The 24914-nt window shown below is 43.7% G+C and overlaps 1 protein-coding gene across 1 annotated transcript in view; it reads right to left on the minus strand.

Moving 5' to 3' along the window:
* The window catches only part of LOC126238974 (probable G-protein coupled receptor Mth-like 1), a 563627-nt gene extending 539499 nt beyond the window's left edge, over positions 1-24128 (minus strand). Inside the window, exon 1 of the mRNA XM_049947825.1 lies at positions 23344-24128. Coding sequence (XP_049803782.1) covers positions 23344-24108 — 765 coding nt within the window. The 5' untranslated portion in view covers positions 24109-24128. The remainder of the gene's footprint in view (positions 1-23343) is intronic.
* Between the last annotated feature and the right edge of the window lie 786 nt (positions 24129-24914).

The following is a 24914-nucleotide window of genomic DNA, read 5'->3' on the forward strand; positions in this document are numbered from 1 at the left end:
TTGGCGCGTTAGATGGTCAAAATCCAGAGCTGGCTCGACGGCCGTGTCCATAATGCACCAAACGTCCTCACTTGGGGAGATTCCGGGCAACCTCGATGGCCAAGGTAGCGTTTGGCAAGCACGAAGACAACCAGTAGAAATTCTCGCCTTGTGCGATTTCGGACCAATTCTGACAATTCCTTTGTGGTGCGTCTTTTCTTGTGTATTATTATATTACAATATTTTATTGTTCGCCTACACGAAATCGACCTGTAAATAAAAACGCACCTTGCAATGGCGAGTTTTAAATACAGACAATTACATACAATCTTAAAAGAACCTGATGATGGGAAAAGCCTACAAATTTGCAGTTCGACTACGTTCCTTTTTTTCACTCATCGCAAGCCCAGGATCTCATTCGGAGACCGCCTTCTTAGTGCACAATACGGATCGACACACACCGTTTTTTTTTTTACTCCAGTAAGCTAACAAGAGTTTACCATTACTGAGCATGGCATTCTGTTCTTTGTCTCGTTTGCGAATGTTACGGCTAGGTATGTGCGCATCTGTTTGACAGAGGCCTTCTATTACATCATAGGGCTAGCAGGACGGAATTTTTTGATGGAAGAGGAAGACTTAGCAACGTTACATTAACGCTAATGAACCACATTCGTTTCCATGGAGACTTTTGATTTTAGTGTGTGTGTGTCGAGCTATCTGCCTCTGAACTATCAGTTTCTTTTACCTTTGTGGAGATTTCTCCAGACGTTACGACTCAATTGGTGTATTCATCACAGCGGTGTAGGTTTCGCTGCCTATTACAGGATCGCGAAATGCAGTTAGATATTGCGTAATAAAAATATGGTATTGTTATCCATACAAAACAAAACTAGCATGTAACTTCTATTGCATATTTTTAATAATTGACGTTATGGACTTTAGGGGAACACAAATGTACAAAGAGTTACACCAGCAAAGCGATCGCAATAAAATATACCCCCAAAGGATGCGATCAGTATGTACCCACATTAAGAATGTCTGAAGTAACTGGATCTGATCTTCACTGAGCAGCCCCGGATCTACGATATTTCCGAACCGGGGCAAAAACTTGATCCCCCCCTCCCCTCCTCCCACTCGAGCGATTTTTCAAAAATACAGGGTGATTCAAAAAGAATACCACAACTTTAAAAATGTGTATTTAATGAAAGAAACATAATATAACCTTCTGTTATACATCATTACAAAGAGTATTTAAAAAGGTTTTTTTTCACTCAAAAACAAGTTCAGAGATGTTCAATATGGCCCCCTCCAGACACTCGAGCAATATCAACCCGATACTCCAACTCGTTCCACACTCTCTGTAGCATATCAGGCGTACCAGTTTGGATAGCTGCTGTTATTTCTCGTTTCAAATCATCAATGGTGGCTGGGAGAGGTGGCCGAAACACCATATCCTTAACATACCCCCATAAGAAAAAATCGCAGGGGGTAAGATCAGGGCTTCTTGGAGGCCAGTGATGAAGTGATGAAGTGCTCTGTCGCGGGCTGCCTGGCGGCCGATCCATCGCCTCGGGTAGTTGACGTTCAGGTAGTTACGGACAGATAAGTGCCAATGTGGTGGCACTCCATCCTGCTGAAATATGAATTGTTGTGCTTCTTGTTCGAGCTGAGGGAACAGCCAATTCTCTAACATCTCCAGATACTGTAGTCCAGTTACAGTAGCACCTTCGAAGAAAAAGGGACCAAAAACTTTATTGGCTGAAATGGCACAGAAAACGTTCACCTTAGGCGAGTCACGTTCATACTGAGTTGTTTCCCGCGGATTCTCAGTGCCCCATATACAGACATTGTGACGGTTGCTTGCTGGATGCGTGCTACATGTTTATCACTCGTTCTCGGCCGTCCAGAACTTTTCCCTTTGCACAAACACCCATTCTCTGTAAACTGTTTATACCAACGTTTAATACACCACCTATCAGGAGGTTTAACGCCATAATTCGTTCGAAATGCACGCTGAACAACTGTCGTCGATTCACTTCTGCCGTACTCAATAACACAAAAAGCTTTCTGTTGAGCGGTCGCCATCTTAGCATCAACTGACGCTGACGCCAAGTCAACAGCGCCTCAAGCGAACAAATGTACAACTAAATGAAACTTTATAGCTCCCTTAATTCGCCGACAGATAGTGCTTAGCTCTGCCTTTTGTCGTTGCAGAGTTTTAAATTCCTAAAGTTGTGGTATTCTTTTTGAATCACCCTGTATATTCATTTTGTAGCGCGCATCTTTAGGAAGAGGTGATATATAAAACAGATATGTTCGAGGAAATGTATTTGGTCTTAAGTGTGCCGAAGTGCAGTGCCACACCTCTTCACATAGCATTCTTGTATAGCACGTCACTATATTTCGCTCTGAATATTTTGTAATGGAAGCCTTCAAATCTACATTCAGGACAGTGGAAATTGAAAAGTCCTGAGGTGGCTCTCCTGCTCCCCGTCGGCCAGTTTCATATCCTGCCCCATTTAAAAAAACTCAGAATTAATAATTGGGGGGATTATTCGTGCCCGGGAGTATATGAACTATTCAGAAAATTTGCATTCTTTATTGCCTATTAGCTAATAACTTTCTCTTTTATGTGATATAAAATTAAATATAGGAAACATAAAACCAGTAAGCACAAGAAACAAGCAAGACAGTACATATTTCTTCAATTCTTACGGGTCCCAGCATTTTTTTCTCTCTCTTATCTTGCTACAGCTTTACTCAGCGCGCTTTCCTTTCTGCGAAAGAATCTGCTACCTCATCAAAGTTCATCAAACGTTTTGCTACATGAAAAATCAAAATGTCGTTGTCTAATACTGAAAAAGCTGTCAATACGTATAGTACCCAAAACTGGTATGCTTTCTCCGTTTGATTACGTCTATTTTATCACTGTCTGCTAGATAAAACGAAATAGGCCTTTCTAACACTGCAACAATTGTAAGACTGTTTTGGCACAAATGGGCATTTTTATCTACGTCGTTTGCATAAATGACACCGCAGAATAGGATTCATGGATGTACCAATATCTAAATGCCTATTACACCTGCTACAAACAAAAAGTCTTATGTCAGGAAACAGTTTCACATTTCATTCATATGCTCCAGTTTCTCTAGCATGACATCGAAACCACGGAATTTTTATATAATTTTGGAATCGTGATATTCTTCCGCTATTTGTATGATGTCCTCGTTTCTTCTCCTTCCTCGTTGTAAAAGACAATCTTGTCATCACTAATTCTGTAACTTTCCTGTCAAAAATTATTCTCCGGTTAACGTCTCTAACCGGTTTAGTTATCCTACGTTTATTCTCCGGTTAGGCGTTATTACGTGTTCGTACAACGCGTTTTCCGCACTATTTCGAGAACAGAATTTGAACGGTTGCTAACCGGGGACTGTACAACTGGTCCTAAGTAGCGTAGCGATTTCGCAAAAAATTTTGTCAAAATTTCATTTTCTTGGATACACCGAGAAGATAATATGTAATCTTTATTGCCTGTTATTCCTATTAGTTGTTTATTTCTACTAAGGTAGTCTGAATCTGTGTGTTTCGCTAACGATTATAACAATGCTTATAGTTCGCACAGCCAATCAATCACATAAACAAACAGCGACCCGTTCGGGTTTGGTTCAAATGGCTCTGAGCACTATGGGACTTAACTTCTAAGGTCATCAGTCCCCTAGAACTTAGAACTACTTAAAGCTAACTAACCTAAGGACATCACACACATCCATGCCCGAGGCAGGATTCGAACCTGCGACCGTAGCGGTCGCGCGGTTCCAGACTGTAGCGCCTTTAACCGCTTGGCCACCCCGGCCGGCCGTTTGGGTTTATTCGGCTCAACTCGTCTAGCACCGTCCGTTTTGTCTGCGGGTAAGTTTTTAGTTTCATGATGCGACGGGGAATCCCCTGGCAGCAAGACAGTACATATTTCTTCAATTCTTACGGGTCCCAGCATTCAAAAATTAATTTCTGATTCATTCACGGAGTGGCCGAGCGGTTCTAGGCGCTTCAGTCTGGAACCGCGCGACCGCTACGATCGCAGGTTCGAATCCTGCCTCGGGCATGGATGTGTGTGATGTCCTTAGGTTAGTTAGGTTTAAGTAGTTCTAAGTTCTAGGGGACTGATAACCTTAGATGTTAAGTCCCATAGTGCTCAGAGCCATTTGAACCATTCGTTCAGAAATCGACTTAGTATGTGTTTACAAATGTTTAAAAAAAAAAAAACAGGGATGCGTTTCAAAATAATATGACTAATCGATAGATCAAAGTGCGCTGGATGCAAGGCGCTTTGTGAAACAAGTTTTTTCTTCTTCAAAATACGATTTTGGCGCCCCCCTGAAATTGCCGCCCGGGGCAGATACCGCTCTTTGACCCCCTCCAGATCCAGGACTGCCACTGAGCATGATGAAGGTTTAGCGTCGTCCCCGCAGACACCTCTGACGCAATGCAAGCCGCAAACAGGCTGTAGCTGCTAAGCAGCCCTTGAGCGACGCGACCGCGTCTAATTGGCAGGTGGTAATGAACAGCGGCAGGGGCGGCTGCTGCCCTGTCTCCCAGGCAACCGAAGCAGGGGAGTCGCCGGTGAATGGCTCTGAGCACTATGGGACTTAACATCTGTGGTCATCAGTCCCCTAGAACTTAGAACTACTTAAACCTAACTAACCTAAGGACATCACACACATCCATGCCCGAAGCAGGATTCGAACCTGCGTCCGCAGCAGTCGCGCGGTTCCGGTCTAAGCGCCTAGAACCGCTCGTACAAGGGGAGTCGCCGGTGAATACCGCTGTCATCAGCTCTGTGCATCACTGCCGGGAAAATATTCGACACAAACCAAAGTAACATAGAAGCAAGGCGTAATTGGCCCCTACCGTTCTCAACGTACATACATCGTTTACCAGATGGTATCAGCAGTTCTCTTAGAGTGTTCAGCGCGAAAGGAAAGGGCATCTGTAAAGGGAATCGCGCGCAAGAGAGTTAGACGTGACAACATACGAAAATTAGGGGAAAAAATCCGTGTAGTCGCAAATTCTTGTGCATTGGTAGGAGAGAGTGCTATGAACAACATACTAAAGAATCTGACAAGTGGGGTGCGTGCGAGGGGGGGGGGGGGGCGGTTTAAAGATCACTTTATGTTTTTCTTGAATAATTTTAAAACTTTGGTTTCTAGTGGAAATGTTTTCCCAGTACAAAATGAAGCTACTTTAAATTTCTTACAAAAAAGGTTCTATCTATTTTTTCTCTAGCGCTAATAGTTCCCGTGCCGCAGAGTATGACAAAACCGCAGATAATAGCGTTTAATGGTATGAAACTGATGTTTATTATTAAACGATTTACATTAAGAAAATATATCAAAGGTGAGTACCACATCTAAGAGCCGTTGAGCCATATTAAGGAATAAAGGGGTGCACACTGTGGTTGTTAGAAGGGCGAGGGGATGTTTGTTGAATTGTTGTCATGCACTTCCCTCCTTCATAGGTCTGCAAACTGAACACACACTCATTCACGTGTGTGTGTGTGTGTGTGTGTGTGTGTGTGTGTGTGTGTGTGTCCCAACGCGTCACAAGAAGCAGCTATAGGATATTTAACAAAGTTACACCCTTTTTGATCTCAGCACTTCGTTCTTGGTCTTCCAGTCTTATTGTCTCCTAAGAGCAAACTTATCATAGTCTAACAGGTCCTCAATTTTATTTCCCGTTCTTCTGTATATTATTCTTGTCAGGAAATTGGATCCTTTAAACTGTTAAACTGATTGTGCTGTAATTCTCGCACTTCTTGGTATTTTCGGGAGTGTATGGGTAATGTTTTTTTCGAAAGTCTCAAACATTCTGCACGGTCTGTACAGCATAGCGGCGCCGTGGTACGTAAGGATGTGATTTTGCTGCATTTAGATTACTGCACTCGTGCAGGAAGTGTGATTCAATCAGTGTATATAGCCATAATATTTACTGAACTATGCTACTGTCCTTTGTATAATAGATAGCTGTTTGTAGTTTCGTAGTCTGCAGCATAAGTAGGGTGGTCGGTGGAAGTTGACGCTAGACGGGTCTACCTCTTTTGTAACAGTTGCTAGTCTTTGTTGGCTTGCATGATACAGAGTACCTGCTTTTAAAGCTATTACGGGATGATATTGCAATAATTCTTTCTTGATTCGTGGCCACTAGTAACGTCACCTATGCCCAGTAAGATTATTGTTTAGCAACATTTGAAACTATTTAAATTTGTTATTATTATTTTGCTGTGTCTTTCTTAAGTACGAATTTTTGCAAGGCAGAATATTGTTTACCTGTGTTTGTAACTGTCGAATTGTTTCTGTTCTTGTTGTTGTTTGAACTTCCATGTTATAATATATGCCCGTCGATAAAAGTTATTTACAAGTAAATCCACACTAGCACATCCCCCAGCTAAAGCCGACTCCACCCAACTCCTGCACTAAAAATTAATTCGACGCTGGAAGATGCAGCAGAGGAGGACAGTAGTAAATATGCGATAAATATTATAGGGGGTTTATGACGTAATAGTACCAGGGGAGTTACTTTGGTATGTCCTGCTGCCAAGGTAATTGAGAAGATGCTGGAGAAGAGTGTACGGAAGATAATAGGAGTACGACAGACGAACAGCATAGCTTCAGGCCAGGAAAGTCGACAGTGGATAAAATTTTTTGTGTAAAGCAGCTCCAACGGAGGAACTACGAATATGGTACCGGTAAGGATTTAGCAATGGTGTGCCTGGACATTAAGAAGGCATGTATAACAATAGTGTAGAAAAAGTATGTCTGGGGAGCCCTCCAGAAAAGTGCGGTTTGAAACCGAAGTTTGACAAGAATAAAGAAATTTATCAAGAAGCAGAATAGGACTTACTGGAGTAGATAAGAGTAAGAAATGAGTGAGAGAAATAGTGGAAGAGAAACCCGCGGAAGATGTCATAGAAAACAGAAGATCAAGATAGTGTGGATATGTTAAAAGAAAGGGAGTGGCTACGATACCGAGATAGGACGATGAAATGACAACAGGAGACAAGAGACCTAGAGGGAGATTGGAAGACGGATGAATCGTGAGAGTGCAAAAATGTACAAGGTGTCAATTATTGACCCACATGAAATAAAATCTGAACGGTCTGCGTTAGGACGTTCAAACTGCACGATTGGCCGCGAGGCATGTTGGTAATTAGTATGTGAATGTGTGGTTTGGTATAGCGACGAGTTCGTCTATAAGCAAAACTGGCGCATTTGGGGGACTGAGAATCCGCATTTCGCGATCGAAAAGTCTCTTCACCCTCAACGGGTGACTGTGTGGTGTGCAATGTCCAGTCACGGAATAATCGGTGCGATATTCCTCGACTATCGAACGATACGTGAAAGTTTTGGAAGATGATTTCATCCCCGTTATCCAAAGTGACGCTGATTTCGACAAGATGTGGTTCATGCAAGACGGAGCTCGACCCCATCGAAGAAGGAGAGTGATTTCCTGGAGGAGAACTCTGGGGACCGCATTCTGGCTATGGAGTACCCAGAGGCCACTGGCATGAGCCTCGATTGGCCGGCATATTCTCCTTATCTGACCACATGCGACTCCTTTTTGTGGGGCTATATTAAAGCACGTCAAGCACAATTTCGATATCCGCCTGCGCCACTTCGTCGCCAATGATGGCAGCCATATAGAACTTGTCATAATGTAAATCCGAATAGTTACGTTTACATGTTGAATAAAGTGTGTGCATGCCGTAGTTCGTAACTGATTTACTTTTTTATATATAATTGTCACCCTTTATGAGAGGAGAGGAGTAGGACAGAGTAGAGATGGAAACGTAGTGGAAATACAGAAGAAGGTGGAAAGGCTTATGTTCTGAAAAAAAAAAGTTAGGGGGTTAGAAACTGTAGAAGATGATAATGTTGATGGTGAATAAGTGAGTAGTGGTTAGAATGTAATGATCAGATGAAAACATTAACACAAGATTGGTAAAGTAACACAAGATTGGTAAAGATGGATGAGAAAAAAATTGGTTTCATCAAAGTTGCATTATTTCTTAACTTCATCTATTTATGCACACTGCCGGCCGCGGTGGTCTCGCGGTTCTAGGCGCGCAGTTCGGAACCGTGCGACTGCTACGGTCGCAGGTTCGAATCCTGCCTCGGGCATGGCTGTGTGTGATGTCCTTAGGTTAGTTAGGTTTAAGTAGTTCTAAGTTCTAGGTGACTGATGATCACAGCAGTTGAGTCCCATAGTGCTCAGAGCCATTTGAACCATTTTGAACCATTTATGCACACTCTGCAATACGAGCGTAAGTAATCATGCACTTTAAGGGGACCACACCGTGGTTCAGATCGAAAAAAATCGATGTTCGGTTTTCATCATATTTAGATAGATTAAGGTTTTAATTCTCTGAAAAGGATTTTGGTGAAAAAAAGTTTTTTCGAGCATTTAAAGAGCATTTTCCTACCACCTGTGTTTATGTGCCACGCCCACTTTTCTGTCAGCCACTTTTCTGCATATATTTTAGATCTATATATACCATACATTGCACGTCGTTAGGGATTTTTTTTTTTACTCCCAAGTGTGTTGGCTATCCTTGGAATGCAACGGTCGGTATTCTTTTGTTTCTGCTGTTTGTAAACAACACGCTTTCAAAGGCTCAAATGGCTCTGAGCACTATGGGACTCAACTGCTGAGGTCATTAGTCCCCTAGAACTTAGAACCAGTTAAACCTAACTAACCTAAGGACATCACAAACATCCATGCCCGAGGCAGGATTCGAACCTGCGACCGTAGCGGTCTTGCGGTTCCAGACTGCAGCGCCTTTAACCGCACGGCCACTTCGGCCGGCGCTTTCAAAGACGTGGTTAGTTTTGTTCAAGTGTGATTGCGAGTAGTTATTATAGAAAACTTACAGGCAATTAGGGGAAGTAAAGAAAATCTGGAGGCAATGAAGAGAGATGTTTGGGCCATATTCTTCTATAAGTTCTCTACTGATGATAAACCATGTCATGGATTGTGTCCAGCAGGAGACATTTCGTGCTGCAAATACAATAGGGCTCAGGCAACTGTAGAATCTTATTCTCACCAGCATTCTCTTCCAGCTGCTGTTATTGCAGCAATTAAACCTATTTTCAGAGACTTGGCTCATCCTGACGTAAGAAAATGTCTGCATGGACAGACACAGAACCCAAATGAATGTTTCAGCAGCATAATTTGGAACCGCCTTCTTAAAACTGTATTTGTAGGCATGCATACAATGAAACTATAGTTCATGATGCTGTTATTACATTCAATTGTAGTAATATTGGAAAGTGTTGGGTACTGAAAAAGCTGGGAATTAATCCTGGTGAAAATATGATCACTGGGATGCAACACTGCGATAAAATGAGGATAGCCGATGCAGACAGGTCTGCGTCTAATATGGCCGATAGAGCAAGACAAACATGCAGGAAGGTGAAAAAGAAGCTGGAAGACCTGCTAGAGGCCAAAGAAGGGCCATCATATGCAAAATGGGACTTAACATCTATGGTCATCAGTCCCCTAGAACTTAGAACTACTTAAACCTAACTAACCTAAGGACATCACACAACACCCAGTCATCACGAGGCAGAGAAAATCCCTGACCCCGCCGGGAATCGAACCCGGGAACCCGGGCGCGGGAAGCGAGAACGCTACCGCACGACCACGACCTGCGGACCCATCATATGCAGCAGGCCAGTTTTAATTAACTGTAAGTAACAAATTTCAAAAGTTTTTTTCTTTAATGTCAATTTCCCGCAAACTAAAATTTTCAGTACATATGCCCCATTATATCAGAAACTATCACAGATAAATGAATGAAATTTTCAGAGACTCTGCATAACGTAAAACGCCACCTTTGGTACTACATTCATTAATATTCCCCCATTACGAAGTTCACAAAAAATATTTTGTGCAGAAAAAAACTTAATATTTTGTTAATAAATTTAAAAAAGTATTTTTTCAAAACTATAAAATGGATAAAGCAGATTTTAGTACAGTTGACTCTATTAGCATCATACAGTAAAAATATTAAGGTCCTGCATCAGATAGTTTTTTTCAGCAATGGGTCAAATAGTTGCCTAAATTAACGTGGGTTAGATACGCAGTGTGTCGTCCCCTTAAGTGCCTTTCGCAACAGACGTAATTTTCTTGTACAGTTACTGTATAGCCATACCTCACTAGAGCGCAACTCATTACGCGTAAAAATCAGGTTAAAAGTGGCGAGTTGAGCTAAGGAAGTGCTAAGAACGGAATTTTTCTTGTCATGCAGACGCACAAATTATTACGATCATTTGACTCTGTAAATGCCATTCTGCAAGTTTTCTAGCGTGGACAGGCGGCCTCGAAAGCAGGACAATGAGACGGTAGTGCTCGGAACGTATGCACCCCGCTGCAGTGTGTTGTGCGTCCCGAGCGGGCACATACTTCACAGCCACCGCTGCGGCGCGGCGCCGAAGACTCCCCGTGCAGACGGCTGTTTATTTCTCTGGCTCCAGGAAGGCTGTCTCAATAAACGCTCGCCTTCTTGAGTGAGCGCTCCGAGGCATTAAGGGCGCCTGCCCTCGACAGAAGGAACGTTTCTAGACGAACGTCTCAAGATCACCTTTGTCTTCCACGTATGCTTCCGCAAGCTGAACAGTTTCATCCAATATAGCTAACAAGGGGAGGCCGCCAATTGTGAAATTCAGATTCGATTCATACTGCGCATAATAAAAGCTCATGGCCAGAGGTGTAATGTGGCAAAGCATCAAGATGCACTTCTCAGCCGTTGTCGAGAAAATCGACAGTTAAAAGAAACCGTTGCGGTGAAATACTCTCTACCATTAATAATTTTCTACAGCGTCGTGGCGCAGCGGTAAGCGTTCGTGTTCGTAATCCGAAGGTCGCCGGATCGAATCTCGCGCCATGCAACCTTTTTTTTTAGTATTTGTTTTTTGTAATTTCGAACATCATTATGTTTTCCGCAAACACAGTTGTATTTCACAAATTTATTAATTGTCTTCATAATGTTAACCACGTATAGTTAACGGAAGACGTAGAAACGATATTCCGAAACGAATACGTATAGCGTAAGTCAAACGTTCGAATTGGAATAGAGACCCCACGAACACAAATTTGCTGTGGCAGGTATGAAATATAAACTCCGTTACTCGCTCGTTACACTTGAAGGATAGATGTTGAATGAGCCGAAACGAGCCGCCGCATAACAGCGTAGTTACCTGCTAACTTCGAAGGAAGGTAGATGCGGTCCCTAGCGCAACTTATAACATCGTCGAAAATCAGTGCGGACAGGAGAGCTTTGGTACACCCTGTTAAAAAAAAAAAAAAAACGGAAAAATGGAGGCGGTGCAATTGGAGAGCGATCCGATAAATTTAAATTACAAAAAACTAATAATAAAAAAAATTGCAAGGCGAGAGATTCGATCCGCCGACCTTCGGATTACGAACCCGAGCGCTTACCGCTGCGCCACGACGCTGTAGAAAATTATTAATCGTAGAGAGTATTTCCCCGCAACGGTTTCTTTTAACTGTAGATTTTCTGGACAACGGCTGAGAAGTGCATCTTGGTGCTTTGCCACATTACACCTCTGGCCATGAGCTTTTATTATGCGCAGTATGAATCGAATCTGAATTTCACAATTGGCGGCTCCCCTTGTAAGTAGGCTTCCGCGGTCGGTGTCATGATGATTAAAATTCTTCTGGATGCTGTACCGTCTCACTGTATAACAAACTTTAATTATCAACTTAAAACCAACGTTTCGACCTTGTTACAACGGCCTTGCTCAGGGCAAGTCAGGTGGTTTTTCAATTGAAGTATTTTGTCAAGTTACCTTCCATTAGGAATGAGTACTGCACTCAACGACTGTTATATAACTTTCCAAATGATGGATCACAGCAATCTGTAGTCCTTTCCTTTCAGGCTTTCTTAAAGCAAATGTATATTTCGGCTAGTAACTAGCCATCTACATCTACATGGATACCCTGCAAATCTCATTTAAGTGCCTGGCAGAGGGTTCATCGAACCACCTTCAATATTCTCTATTATTCCACTCCCGTATAGCGCGCGGAAAGAATGAACACCTATATCTTTCCGTACGAGCTCTGATTTCCCTTATTTTATCGTGGCGATCGTTCCGCCCTATGTAGGCCGGTGTCAAAAAAATATTTTTTGATTCGGAGGAGAAAGTTGGTGGTTGGAATTTGGTGAGAAGATTCCGTCGCAACGAAAAACGCATTTCTTTTAATGATTTCCAGCCCAACTCTTGTATCATTTCTGTGACACTCTCTCACATGTTTCGCGATAATACAAAACGTGCTACCTTTCTTTGAGCCTTTTCGATGTACTCAATCAGTCCTACCTCGTGAGGATCCCAGACCGCGCAGCAGTATTCTAAAAGAAGACGCAAAACCGTAGAGTAGGCAGTCTCCTTAGTAGGTCTGTTACATTTTCTGAGTGTCCTGCCAATAAAACGCAGCCTTTGGTTAGCCTTCCCCACAACATTTTCTATGTGTTCTTTCCAATTTATGTTGTTCGTAATTGTAATACCTAGGTATATAGTTGAATTTAAGGCTTTTAGATTAGACTGATTTATCGTGTAACCAAAGTTTAACGTGTTCCTTTTAAGTGGATAACCTCACACTTATCGTTATTTAAGGTCAACTGCCACTTTTCGCACCATTCTGATATTTCTTCTAAATCGTTTTGCAGTTTGTTTCGATCTTCTGATGACTTTATTAGTCGATAAACGACAGCGTCATCTGCAAACAACCGAAGACGGCTGCTCAGATTGTCTCCCAAATCGTTTATATTTATAAGGAACAGCAAAGGGCCTGTAACACTACCTTGGGGAACGCCTGAAATCACTTCTGTTTTACTCGATGACTTTCCGTCAATTACTACGAACTGTGACCTCTCTGACAGGAAGTCACAATTCCAGTCACAAAACTGAGACGATATTCCATAAGCACGCAATTTCACTACGAGCCGCTTGTGTGGTACAGTGTCAAAAGCCTTCCGGAAATCCAAGAATATGGAATCGATCTGAAATCCCTTGTCAATAGCACTCAGCACTTGATGTGAATAAAGAGCTTGTGTTTCACAGGAACGATGTTTTCTAAAGCCATGTTGACTGTGTGTCAATAGACAGTTTCCTTCGAGGTAACTCATAATGTTCGAACACAATATATGTTCTAAAATCCTGCTGCATATCGACATTAATGGTATGGACCTGTCATTTAGTGGATTACTCCTGCTACCTTTCTTGAATATTGGTGTAACCTGTGCAACTTTCCAGTCTTTGGGTACGGATCTTTCGTCGGGCGAACGGTTGTGTATGATTGTTAAGTATGGAGCCATTATGAAAGCAGTACGTCAGAGTTTTAATACATGACCTAATACGCAGTCCCCAGTTGTCCGGGCTCCTGTCACAGTTCTTCCAAAAACAATGATATAATATTTTTGTACAAATCGTTTATCCGGCCGGAGTGGCCGTGCGGTTCTAGTCGCTGCAGTCTGGAACCGCGAGACCGCTACGGTCGCAGGTTCGAATCCTGCCTCGGGCATGGATGTGTGTGATGTTATAGGTTAGTTAGGTTTAAGTAGTTCTAAGTTCTAGGGGAGTGATGACCACAGAAGTTGAGTCCCATAGTGCTCAGAGCCATTTGAACCATTTTTACAAATCGTTTGCTATTTCTCGAAATATTCTTCAAACGCACACCCTTATGCATGCGTTCGAATGAAGTCAGTAAGTTTTTACCCACTTCGATGTCGATAACTCAGAACGTGGTTGGCACGGTTCGGTAGCATCCCGAACTGACAAAGACGACTCTCCGTATATTTTTTGATTGACATCGGATAACAAAAAGAACTCCTTGGGCAATAAGCACAGAGAATACGGGAAATGCTTTTCTCCGTTAATTATACAGAACAGTGGTAAACAATCTTTTCTAAGTATGATATTTCAGTGCCTGTGTTATTCAGCTTACGATGCGAAGTTCACGCACTGCGGCGACTGCAGCCGTTATGAAATACACTAAATGTGTTCGCAATCGCGAATACGGACAACCATCAGCTGTACAATGGAATGACGACAATGAAAATCCGTGCCGGACCGGGACTCGAAACCCGAATTTCCTTTTATTGCGAGCGGTCGCCTTACCATTTGGCTATCCGTGCACGACTCTCGGAAAGGCATGCAGATTAACGGAAATTACCGACAAGGGGAGGCCACGACGTTTGGAACGCGGATTTACTGCAAACTTCGTACACTCGTAGTACTCCATGAGGACAAATAAATGTGTAAGCAGTAAAGCGTACTTGTCAAGCGTTACTGAGAAAACCACAAGATAATTTTGGTCGTCAAATATATATCTGTGCGTGGCCATTTTTACCATGAAGCGGCTGCAGAAGAGTGGTGTCGGCACGGCTGGTCAGCGTGTTCGGTCAGAGCGTTAGCTTCCCTCTGTAATTAAAAAACTGAGTGAATGGATCATCGAACGAATTGAACGGGTATGGCTCAAATGGCTCTGAGCACTATGGGACTCAACATCTTAGGTCATAAGTCCCCTAGAACTTAGAACTACTTAAACCTAACTAACCTAAGGACATCACACACACCCATGCCCGAGGCAGGATTCGAACCTGCGACCGTAGCAGTCCCGCGGTTCCGGACTGCAGCGCCAGAACCGCTAGACCACCGCGGCCGGCCTGAACGGGTATCATAGGACGTTCGCCCTGCACAAATTCAACGGACAATATAGAACAATTTCTTTTTTTTTTTAAAAAAAAAAAAAGTGGTTGGCGTTCAAGCCACTGGATTGAGTTCCGTTCGTCAATTTTTTTTTTATTTTCGACAAAGTCATGTTCTTTATTATTTATATTACAATTGATATAATGGGGAAAATACGTGTAATCGGATGAACTTTTGTTAAATTTACAATGTTATTTGGCAGTCTACTAATTTTTATCGTCACAAATAATACAATATTCATAACTATCGACTTGTTAACGACCATACGTATAAAGTGATAGTGAATATTTATGCTTGTCCGTGTATTCAAAACTTTTCGTATTTAATCGAAAGAGAACGAGAAATTGCTTCTCGGGAGACGCTACTAAAATACACTCGATTTTTAAGGAAATACTGCGTTATGCATGATTTGCTTCCAAGTTATCGTCTGAAAGAGAGGTTTTTGAAAATGTTAACGAGGTTTGTTTTTCCACGGAAAACGTCAAAAGACCTCGCGCATGCGGAAACATAGCATTTATTCAATGCAGCTGGGGCCAAATGGCTCTGAGCACTATGGGACTTGAACATCTGTGGTCATCAGTCCCCTAGAACTACTTAAACCTAACTAACCTATGGACATCACACACATCCATGCCCCAGGCGGGATTCGAACCTGCGACCGTAGCGGTCACGCGGTTCAGCTGGTGCCGTTTAACTTTATGTTTTCCATGTTTTTACGAAATATACCATCCTGCAACTTGTACACGTAATGTCGAAAGCGACGATTAATTGCACATCTCTCGAAAGCAGTCTGTCCCGGCCAAAACTTGGAGGTAACAAGTCGTTTCGGGCTCCTTCCAGGTATAAGGGATTTCTCAAATCACGGGCAAGCATACATTTTCAGTATCACTTCATACGTTTGGTCAGTTACAAGTCGATAGTTATGAATATTGTATTATTTGTGACGATAAAAATTAGTAGACTGCCAAATAACATTGTAAATTTAATAAAAGTTCATCCGATTACACGTATTTTCCCCAGTATATCAATTGTAATATAAATAATAAAGACCATGACTTTGTTGAAAATAAAAAATAATTGACGAACGGAACTCAATCCAGTGGCTTGAACGCCAAGCACTTTTTTTTTTTTTTTTTTTTTAAGAAATTGTTCTTTATTGTCCGTTGAATTTGTGCAGGGCGAACGTCCTATGACACCCGTTCAATTCGTTCGATGATCCGTTCGCTCGGTCTTTTTATTACAGAGGGAAGCTAACGCTCTGACCGAACACGCTGACCTACCGTGCCGACACCACTCGGCTGCAGCCGCTTCATGGTAAAAATGTCCACGCACAGATATATATTTGACGACCGAAATTATCTTGCGGTTTTCTCAGTAACGCTTGAGAAGTACGCGCTACTGCTTACACATTTAGTTGTCCATATCGAGTACTACGAGTGTACGAAGTTTGCAGTAAATCCGCGTTCCAGACGTCGTGGCCTCCCCTTGTGAGAGAAACGAATGGGAGGGTGCCGATTGCAAGGGCCTGCATGGATCTCGGCGGTACTATCAACTCACCTAATGGGAAAAGATTCTTGCTTACGCGATGCTGCCTATACCTCAACCGAATTCACGTCGAGGCATAGCTTAGATTTTTAATGAGTCGGACACAGTAATTACTCAACTTAATTATCGTATTCCGAAGTACATTGTGTACTAATTTCAAGATGCCGATACGACACAGTATTGCCTGTGGATGTCGAAATGTTTAATTTTTATCGACTTCATGGCAACGGCGGCTCGGCTGATAAGTTACCCATCAAACTTGATATATCGAATCCAAAAGTCTAGTATTTAAGTAAACATCCTACGGAGAAACAACGTGTCTGTCTTTGATTTACGATTTCTCGTTTTCACGACTTCTGCGTCATATGACGTAACCATTTAAGACAAGATTTATGTGGTATTTCCAGATTAGTGCTATGACCTCCCGTGGAAAAAAATTGGCTACAAAATAATCAACATGTCACCTTACAGATGATATCGCAAATGGGTGTAAGTAAACCGGGAGTATTACGAAAACCTCCGTCAATTAAAATCGTCATAAAAGCGGAAGAAACCTACTCCAGGACACTAGTTTTACGATTTAGCAAAACCTCTGTTTCATGTTACCTTTTACGCCCAGTTTCCTTCTCTTGCTTTTGACGTAGCTTTTAATAAACACATTTGTGTGCCGAGTTACATGAAGTGACCACACAGTAGTATCGATGAGCAAATTGTGTTGCTCATACGGGTAATTGTAAGCCACTTGTACGGAGTTCCTACGATGCTTATTAATCGTGGCTAGATTGTGAGGAACACCCCTCTCCCCCCTGAAATCTTTGTTTCCGTGGTAGGCTGAGGTTTGTTGGGTTGGAAGGTTACTGGTTGTCAGCTGACGAAGCCACCGAATGTGAATACGAAACAAAGGCTGTGGTAACAAATTGATCTTTAGCTTACAAAGAACTAACCCACGTCGATTTGCTTCGCACTGATAGATTGTGTAGGGCACCTCTAGGACTTTAATATGTTTGATTAGGAAGAGGCAAATCGAGCTTGGTAATTTTAAGGGTCCTTATAAATGTTATTTGGTCGCTAATAGGCAGCGGGTCCCCAGCCGATCTAACAAGCAGTTAGTTAAATATGCGCAATGTCTCTGGGTCGAATCTCGCTGCCGGTTCTACTTTTTTTGTAAGTTTTCTGCACCAAATCTCGGTGCTAGGCTTTGATTTGCGTGGTACGTCGCAAAACTGTTTGACGGCCGAGAATCTTTTATAAATATAAACCAACTTTGTTTTGCAACAGACGTACTGAAAAATACCATGGACATATAAAAAAATTCGGCGTTCCTTACAAAGGCTGTATGCCGCGATAATTATTGTTTTCGTATTTCTGCGATCAGTATCATCCCGATTCGTACAATGTTGAATAAGTTACGCTTAGCCGACCGCTGTGGCCGAGCGGTTCTTGGCACTTCAGTCCGGAACCACGTTGCTGCTGCGGTCGCAGGTTCGAATCCTGCCTCGGGCATGGATGTGTGTGATGTCAGGTTACTTGGGTTTAAGTAGTTCTCAGTCGAGGAGACTGATGACCTCAGATGTTAAGTCCCATAGTGCTTAGTGCCATTTCAACCATTTTTGAGCTACGCTTAGTAGTTGTCATAAATGTAGACAGAATAATAAAAATAAAATGAGTAGACTGAGTTGATTGAAAGTTTTCGTGTATCCATTTTTCATTTCCAATCTCATTAAGGAAAAAAGTCTCCTCTTTTTCATGTTAAAGATTGGGAAAATAGTAAATGAACGATTACGTGTTAATACTTTCACAGTCATAATATATCAGTTGTTAAAATTAAGTGGAAATGAAAAGTACACTACTGGCAGTGAGATTTGATTTAGAGACCTCGCGCATACGTATGTAGCTAACCACTTACACGATCGGCAGCGAACTTCGTGAAAACTGGTGCCTCTACAAAGCTTACAGTATAAGCACGCTTATAGCTTTCAAACTTTATTTTCTAAAAAACGGCCGAAATTTGCATCTTCCTGTTACACGTGTTAAAAGCCTAGTGGTGCCACATACACCCTGTCAATATGAATTAAATCGGTGAATGGAAGTTCGCACTGTCCCCTTATAAGCCTGTTGTCTACGTTCACTCACATTCCTTAACGCACTTTGCAATATTTAAGGCCGGCCGAAGTGGCCGAGCGGTTCTAGGCGCTACGGTCTGGAACGGCGCGACCGCTACGGTCGCAGGTTTGAATCCTGCCTCGGGCATGGATGTGTGTGTGATGTCCTTAGGTTAGTTAGGTTTAAGTAGTTCTAAGTTCTAGGGGACAGATGACCTCAGATGTTAAGTCCCGCCGGCCGGAGTGGCCGTGCGTTTCTAGGCGCTACAGTCTGGAACCGGGCGACCGCTACGGTCGCAGGTTCGAATCCTGCCTCGGGCATGGATGTGTGTGATGTCCTTCGGTTAGTTAGGTTTAATTAGTTCTAAGTTCTAGGCGACTGATGACCTCAGAAGTTAAGTCGCATAGTGCTCAGAGCCATTTTTGTTAAGTCCCATAGCGCTCAGAGCCATTTGCACCATTTTTGAGCAATATTTAACACACCTGTCGGAGAACTAAAGAAAGATAAATTCAGGAAACGTACAGTAGATAAACAAGTCCCGGTGAGTATTTTGGTGGGTATTATGTACAAACATCGTACATAAACTGTGGAAAATGCAAGCGGCACTACTATTTAACTTTTACCCTTATTTTTAGTGTATTTAATTCTGACGTAGACGCGGAAGCTGTGTCTCTCCCTCAGCCCTGGAACGCGGTAGTACAGCCTGGTAAGCTGTTGAGTTGCTTCCGCTAACGAAGCTTCGCCGCTACCGAAAATACCCGCTCCGGCGGCGAACGCCACCGCTGACACAATTACGGCCGCTTCCTGCCGCAGACACGGCCGTACGAGCGCAGCCTTTCAGCGGCGTAGTGTGAGTGTGACAGTTCCCGCCGGGGCCACGTCCGGACCGGAATGCCACGCGCTGCGAAAAGCTCAACGCTCGGCCGAGCGGCAGGCGTAAACACAAACAGCGCCGGCCTCTGTCGTAACTGTTGCGCATGCGCCGGCAGCCACCTGTCCCGTCCTGTTATTGCCACTCAGCGCTTCCCGCGCATCCACAGTGGACAGACGCGAGTTTTCGCTTTCACTATTACTTCGACACTACAGTAACGCGCGAATGCGCTCGCCTCGAATGAGAAATATGCACACGAATTTAGCTTCGTTTCTATAACACTAACATATTTATTGTTGCCGCGGAATGCCAGGATAGAAAAAAAAATGAATGTTCCTTCACAGCTTGTGAAGTAACGAAACCACTTTCGTAGCGACAGTTCCCGTGGCATAGAGACTGTCAATCTGAACTCACGTCAGACGAAGATTCTTATTTCTTTTTATCTGAGGTCACAGACGATAAGCGTTAAACATCTTTCATTTTTAAAAAACAATCAAACATTTTTACTTTGTAACTGTGGAATACGATAAACTTCCACCACACCTTTCACAATAATGTTAATTAGCTATTTTTCTTCGGCGTTCAGTCGCGTTGTGACAGAACTAATATTTGCTGTTTATTATTCAACTAGCTGACAAACTCGGCATTGCTCAGGTAGTAAGTAATTTTGCAAATTTTCTCTAAGACACACAAATAAAAAACCGAAACAAATTGATTTCCATGTATTCGTGAAAACACCTTTGAAATCATGAAACAGTCGTGCAAAGAAATATGCATAACGTACAAATGTATAAGTACAGCCGTTTCGCGTGTCTACAAGGCCATTTTGTAAACGTCTGTATGGCAACGTCTCATTGTAGGTCTACATATGGCTGTCGCCTACAGCCGTTTGAGCTTTGCGGTTGAAAGCTGCCAGGTGTCAGGGATTTCTTAAAATTGACTCGACTACGGGACTGTTTTAGTGGTAAAGAATAAATGTAATAAAATTTCAGGCATGATGCAGTGTTTTTTCCCCGCTTCCCAGTGATTATAAAATCTCTGGAACTGAGTGTTGCAAAATGATGTACATGTACGGCACTTTCAGCAGCACATATAATTAATAGCAAAAAAAGTAATAAATTTAAACATCATGGATGACCCGGCAGTTTTTTCACACATGTCAGTGCTTGTGACTTCATATCTCCTTCGCTTTGATAGGTCGTCCTTACCCCGACGACAGCGATTGTTGTCTCATAGTACGAGATATGTGTACCAAATTTGTTTGAAAGCGGTCCACTGGTTTGGAAGATGTAGAAACACAAACACATCCATTTTTATAATGAACATGGATTTAGATGGTGTTCAACTACATGTTGACGAGTCCAACAAGGACGAAGCACAACCTAGTCTTGGGATAACAAATTGACCGTGTTCGTTTCAAAACAAACATTCCGGCATTTTCCTTCCTCAAATTGTCAAGCCATGCGTATTTACCTCTATATGGTAGAGGATAGAACTGAACCACTATCTTCTAGAATGTGAATCCAATGCCTTACTACTGCTCCGCTGCACTCAACTTTTTCAAAATTTATGATTCGAGCGGTTCGGTTGAATATCGACCGCAACTTTTGACGCAGTTTATTCTGACCGTCGATTGTACTAGACTTCGCCAGAAGTATTATACAATCTTTGCTATTGATTAAAGCGTGTAAAGTCACCTCCATCTTTCTCGTAGCATAATTGCTGTTCGGCACACTAGGATCCTCATATTTCGTGCGTTATAGCCACCATAGGCTTCATCCTTCGCCTATGCAGCTTTATAGCCCATGCAGTAGCTCATTTCAGCATTAGGGAATGTATCATTCTTCTCACTACGAAAGGAAACTAGTGTATAATTTTTCGAACGTCCTGTTGCGTGTAATTAACTATGGTTTTGACTATTATCCACAGAGACTAGGAAAAATTGTATGATTACATGTGATAACGGAAACCGGTATTGCTTTAATCCATCATATGAGTAGTGTCTAAATCTGGTATGAGAAGCAAAATTATTTGTGACAACAGTAGTAAAACGTTATGGATAATGTAAACAAAGACGAAAGCTATCGTCAACGTGTGACGTCCAGAAGACAAAGTTTGCACGACTTTCCACATCTTTGCAATGCGATGGCCTCTTAGTAGGGAGGCACAAACAAACATCATTAGATCACTGCGTGACTTCCAATACTGCACAATCGTACTTCACCAAATATGTGTCCAAAATGTCATTCTCCTCATTTTTAATAGACGGTAGGAAATCCATTAAATTTTGCGATCGTGGACGAGACATCATTTCAGCTGCACGCCACTCAAAAGTACCACGATAACGAGACAGCTCTGGAGTATCGTACTTCGGTGCAGGTAACTGAAGAATACGATACAACTCGTCTCCTTCGACCATTGACGCAATTGCTCCGTATAGCGATTTTGAAGTCATGCAGTTATACGTATTTCAGCTATATCGGAAATCAAATGGTTTTGTCTGAGACGTAAATGCAACTATGGAGTGCACAATACTTATGAAGACAGTCATTACACATATGTTGGCTGCTTCAAACCACAGCCAAACTACGATTTTCCTTTAGCATGTTTACAAAGCATATAAGAAGTATGGCTCCAAATATTAATTATACCGGTATTGTGACCTCCCTACCTGGTCAGAACCTCGTGGTTTGTTACAGATCAATCTGTCATGGCTATGGCAACTCACGTAACAGAGACGGACCGGGTTAATTGCCGAACGGCGTTATCACATTCTTCTACATCCGCTGCAACGACTACTTAAAAAAGAACGACTCCACATGGCTCTAATGTAATTCTCATTCAGGAAATAGACAATTCTTTATCTGAATACAACTGAAGTAGCTGTTTACAACTGAGGAGGCGCCGGAACAAAAATCGGTAAATCCGCATTTGCTGTTAATTTACAGAAAGTAACCAACAGTGATTTCTAAATGGCTCCACAAGCTATAAAAAGGAGAAACACGCCATGAAACACTTGATGTCGCGTTGTGCTGAAAATTATTTTGTGGCAGGCAGCATGTATTATTATTACTCCCGTATCTACCCCCTACAGCTCAAACACGCGAATACAGTGGATATATAGGGTTTTGTTCCGGCGCTTCTCAACCTATCTTTATTATGGGTGCCACCATGGTTCCCATTACAGCTTGCACTATATCGAAGTTGAAGTCCGTAACTTCCTTACTTTGATGGTTGTAGACTAGGATAATGATTACATATTCCATTCTTCTCCTACTGTGCATGTTGCACGTTATTAACAAAAATATTCGACGGTGATGTGTCAGCTATACAAGACAACTTTTTCTGAATTTGCTTTCCAGTTTTATTTATTTGCATCGTAAATTGCGTCAAATATTAAGATAACGTGTACCATGGGCTGTACGACAACCTTTATTTGTCTTCGTCAGTTCACGCCCAAATTATCTCCTTTCAACCTAACCTAGACCTCAGACTACATTGTAGATGAAGCTACTGCGACAACCAAGATCCCAGAGAGGGTGGAGTGGACGGAGAGGACAACATAACACAGTAACCACGAAAAATGTGTGAAATACGGTGCGCGGACACGGAGATCTGGCTAAGTTACAGGTCAATCTGTTACGACAAACGGTAACATTACGTACTGGATCCCACTTGCATCTTTCAATATGTAGCGAACGTAAACATCGGACCACTTGTTACCACAACCATATTTTCTGCTTCCGTATTCGTTGGCTTCGCCAAGTGAAGTCTTCCATCCTGACGTAGATCACGGGCTGTGCTACAGATCAGACTGTCAGCACACCCAAGCTCTCGTGACATTAGTCTGACAACCTTTACTCCAGATTCACGTAAGTCGGCTTCGCCATGTCATGACCGAGTTGTTACGTTCCGCAGTCGCCTCTACGTCGGGCTACGACGCAGGCAGTCTGCCAACAGCCACTAGCACACACGAGCCACAAACTTGTTATCACTGTATGAAAACAAACTGCGAATCACTTTGTTTTGTTGAGGGTACGCTAGAGGCACCACCGGTCTTACCTGGACACCGGCGTCGGCGCTGTGCTGGACGACCCTCTCGAGGCAGAACTCGTCGGCCCGGAGGGTGAGGGTGAGCGCGGCGCCTCTGATGATGAGCGAGCCGTCCCTCTTGAGCGAGCCGTCGCCGCCGAGCACAGAACCGGCGACCTCGAAGTGGGTGCCCGGCGTGCGGCAGACGGGGAAGTTGGCGGTGAGCCTGGCGCGCGGCCAGCTCCGGGCCACCACCTCGGCGACGGTGGCGCCCGCCGGCGCTCCGCCGCCCTCCGTGCAGGACATGGACGCCTCGCTGAAGACGCCGTCGCCCAGGCAGCACTTCCTGAAGCGCACCTCGTCCTCCTCGGCGGCGCCCTGCAGGCAGATGACGGCCACGTCGCCGTCGACGCAGTACGCCTCCGGGTGGAAGAACTCCTGCGTCTCGGTCAGCCACAGGGAGCCGTTGTCGAAGATGATGTAGTCGTGCAGGCCGTCGGGGTGCGTGCGCAGCACCTTGGCGGCGCCCTCGCACCGGGGCACGAACCCGGCGCGCTGCTGCCAGTGGGGCGGCAGCTCGGGCAGCAGGTCCCCGGCCGCCGGCGAGTACACCAGCGGCGTCCACGGGGGCGGCTGCGCGCCGCCGGGCGCCGGCTCGCACGCCCCCTGCGAGAAGCTGTAGCGCTCCTGCGGCGCGCAGCACCTGTTGATCCGCACCACGTGGTCGGCGCCGGCCGACAGCGGCGGCAGGAGTAGCAGCAGCAGCGGCAGTGACAGCGCGGCGGACACGGACATTGCGAAGCGCGAGCGCTCAAGGCATCGCGCCGACTGAGGCCGCGCGCGTCTCAGTCTCGCCGACAGAGGCGCTCCTCCCCTACCCCCCCTCCTCCTCCCTTCACCCGCCGGCGGTTGGACCTGGCCCCCCCCCACCACTCCAGCTCAACGTACGGCCAGCTTCTCTGGGCCGCCGGCGAAATCGGGGTCACGTCTTCGGAGGGATAAAGTCACCGGGCCGGTTGGTCATACTTGTTCCGGGCACACACACACACACACACACACACACATCGGAGTCATGTAGTACGTAAGTAAGTAAGACTGACTACAGGCGCTAAGCAAACGAATAACCGTCTAGCGTAAATGCTCGAAAGGACAGTTAATATCTATTTATAAATATCAGTAATCCGATACATCGATATTTAATAAAATGGTGACATCTGCCCTTGAAATAGCGAAAAACTGTATCGATGAATCGGCGGAAAAATATCGACTGCACATTATAAATATACTGCCGGTTACACACACACACACACACACACACCGGACGCATGTAGTTTACACTCTACGTAAGTACTCAGACTGACTACAGGCGCTATGCAAACGAATAACAGTCTAGCGTCAGATGCTCGAAAGGACAGTTAATATTTTTATAAATATCAGGAAGCCGATAAATCGATGTTTAATAGAATGGCGACGTCTGCCCTTGATATATCGAAAAATGTATCGATGACTCGACGGAAAAATATCGGCGTCGCTTTATAAATATACTGCCGGTTTTAGAGTTGTATGTTTAAGTACTGATTTATTGAAAAACTTGCTGTGCT

Source organism: Schistocerca nitens, chromosome 1 (assembly GCF_023898315.1).
Source record: "Schistocerca nitens isolate TAMUIC-IGC-003100 chromosome 1, iqSchNite1.1, whole genome shotgun sequence".
NCBI lineage: Eukaryota > Metazoa > Arthropoda > Insecta > Orthoptera > Acrididae > Schistocerca > Schistocerca nitens.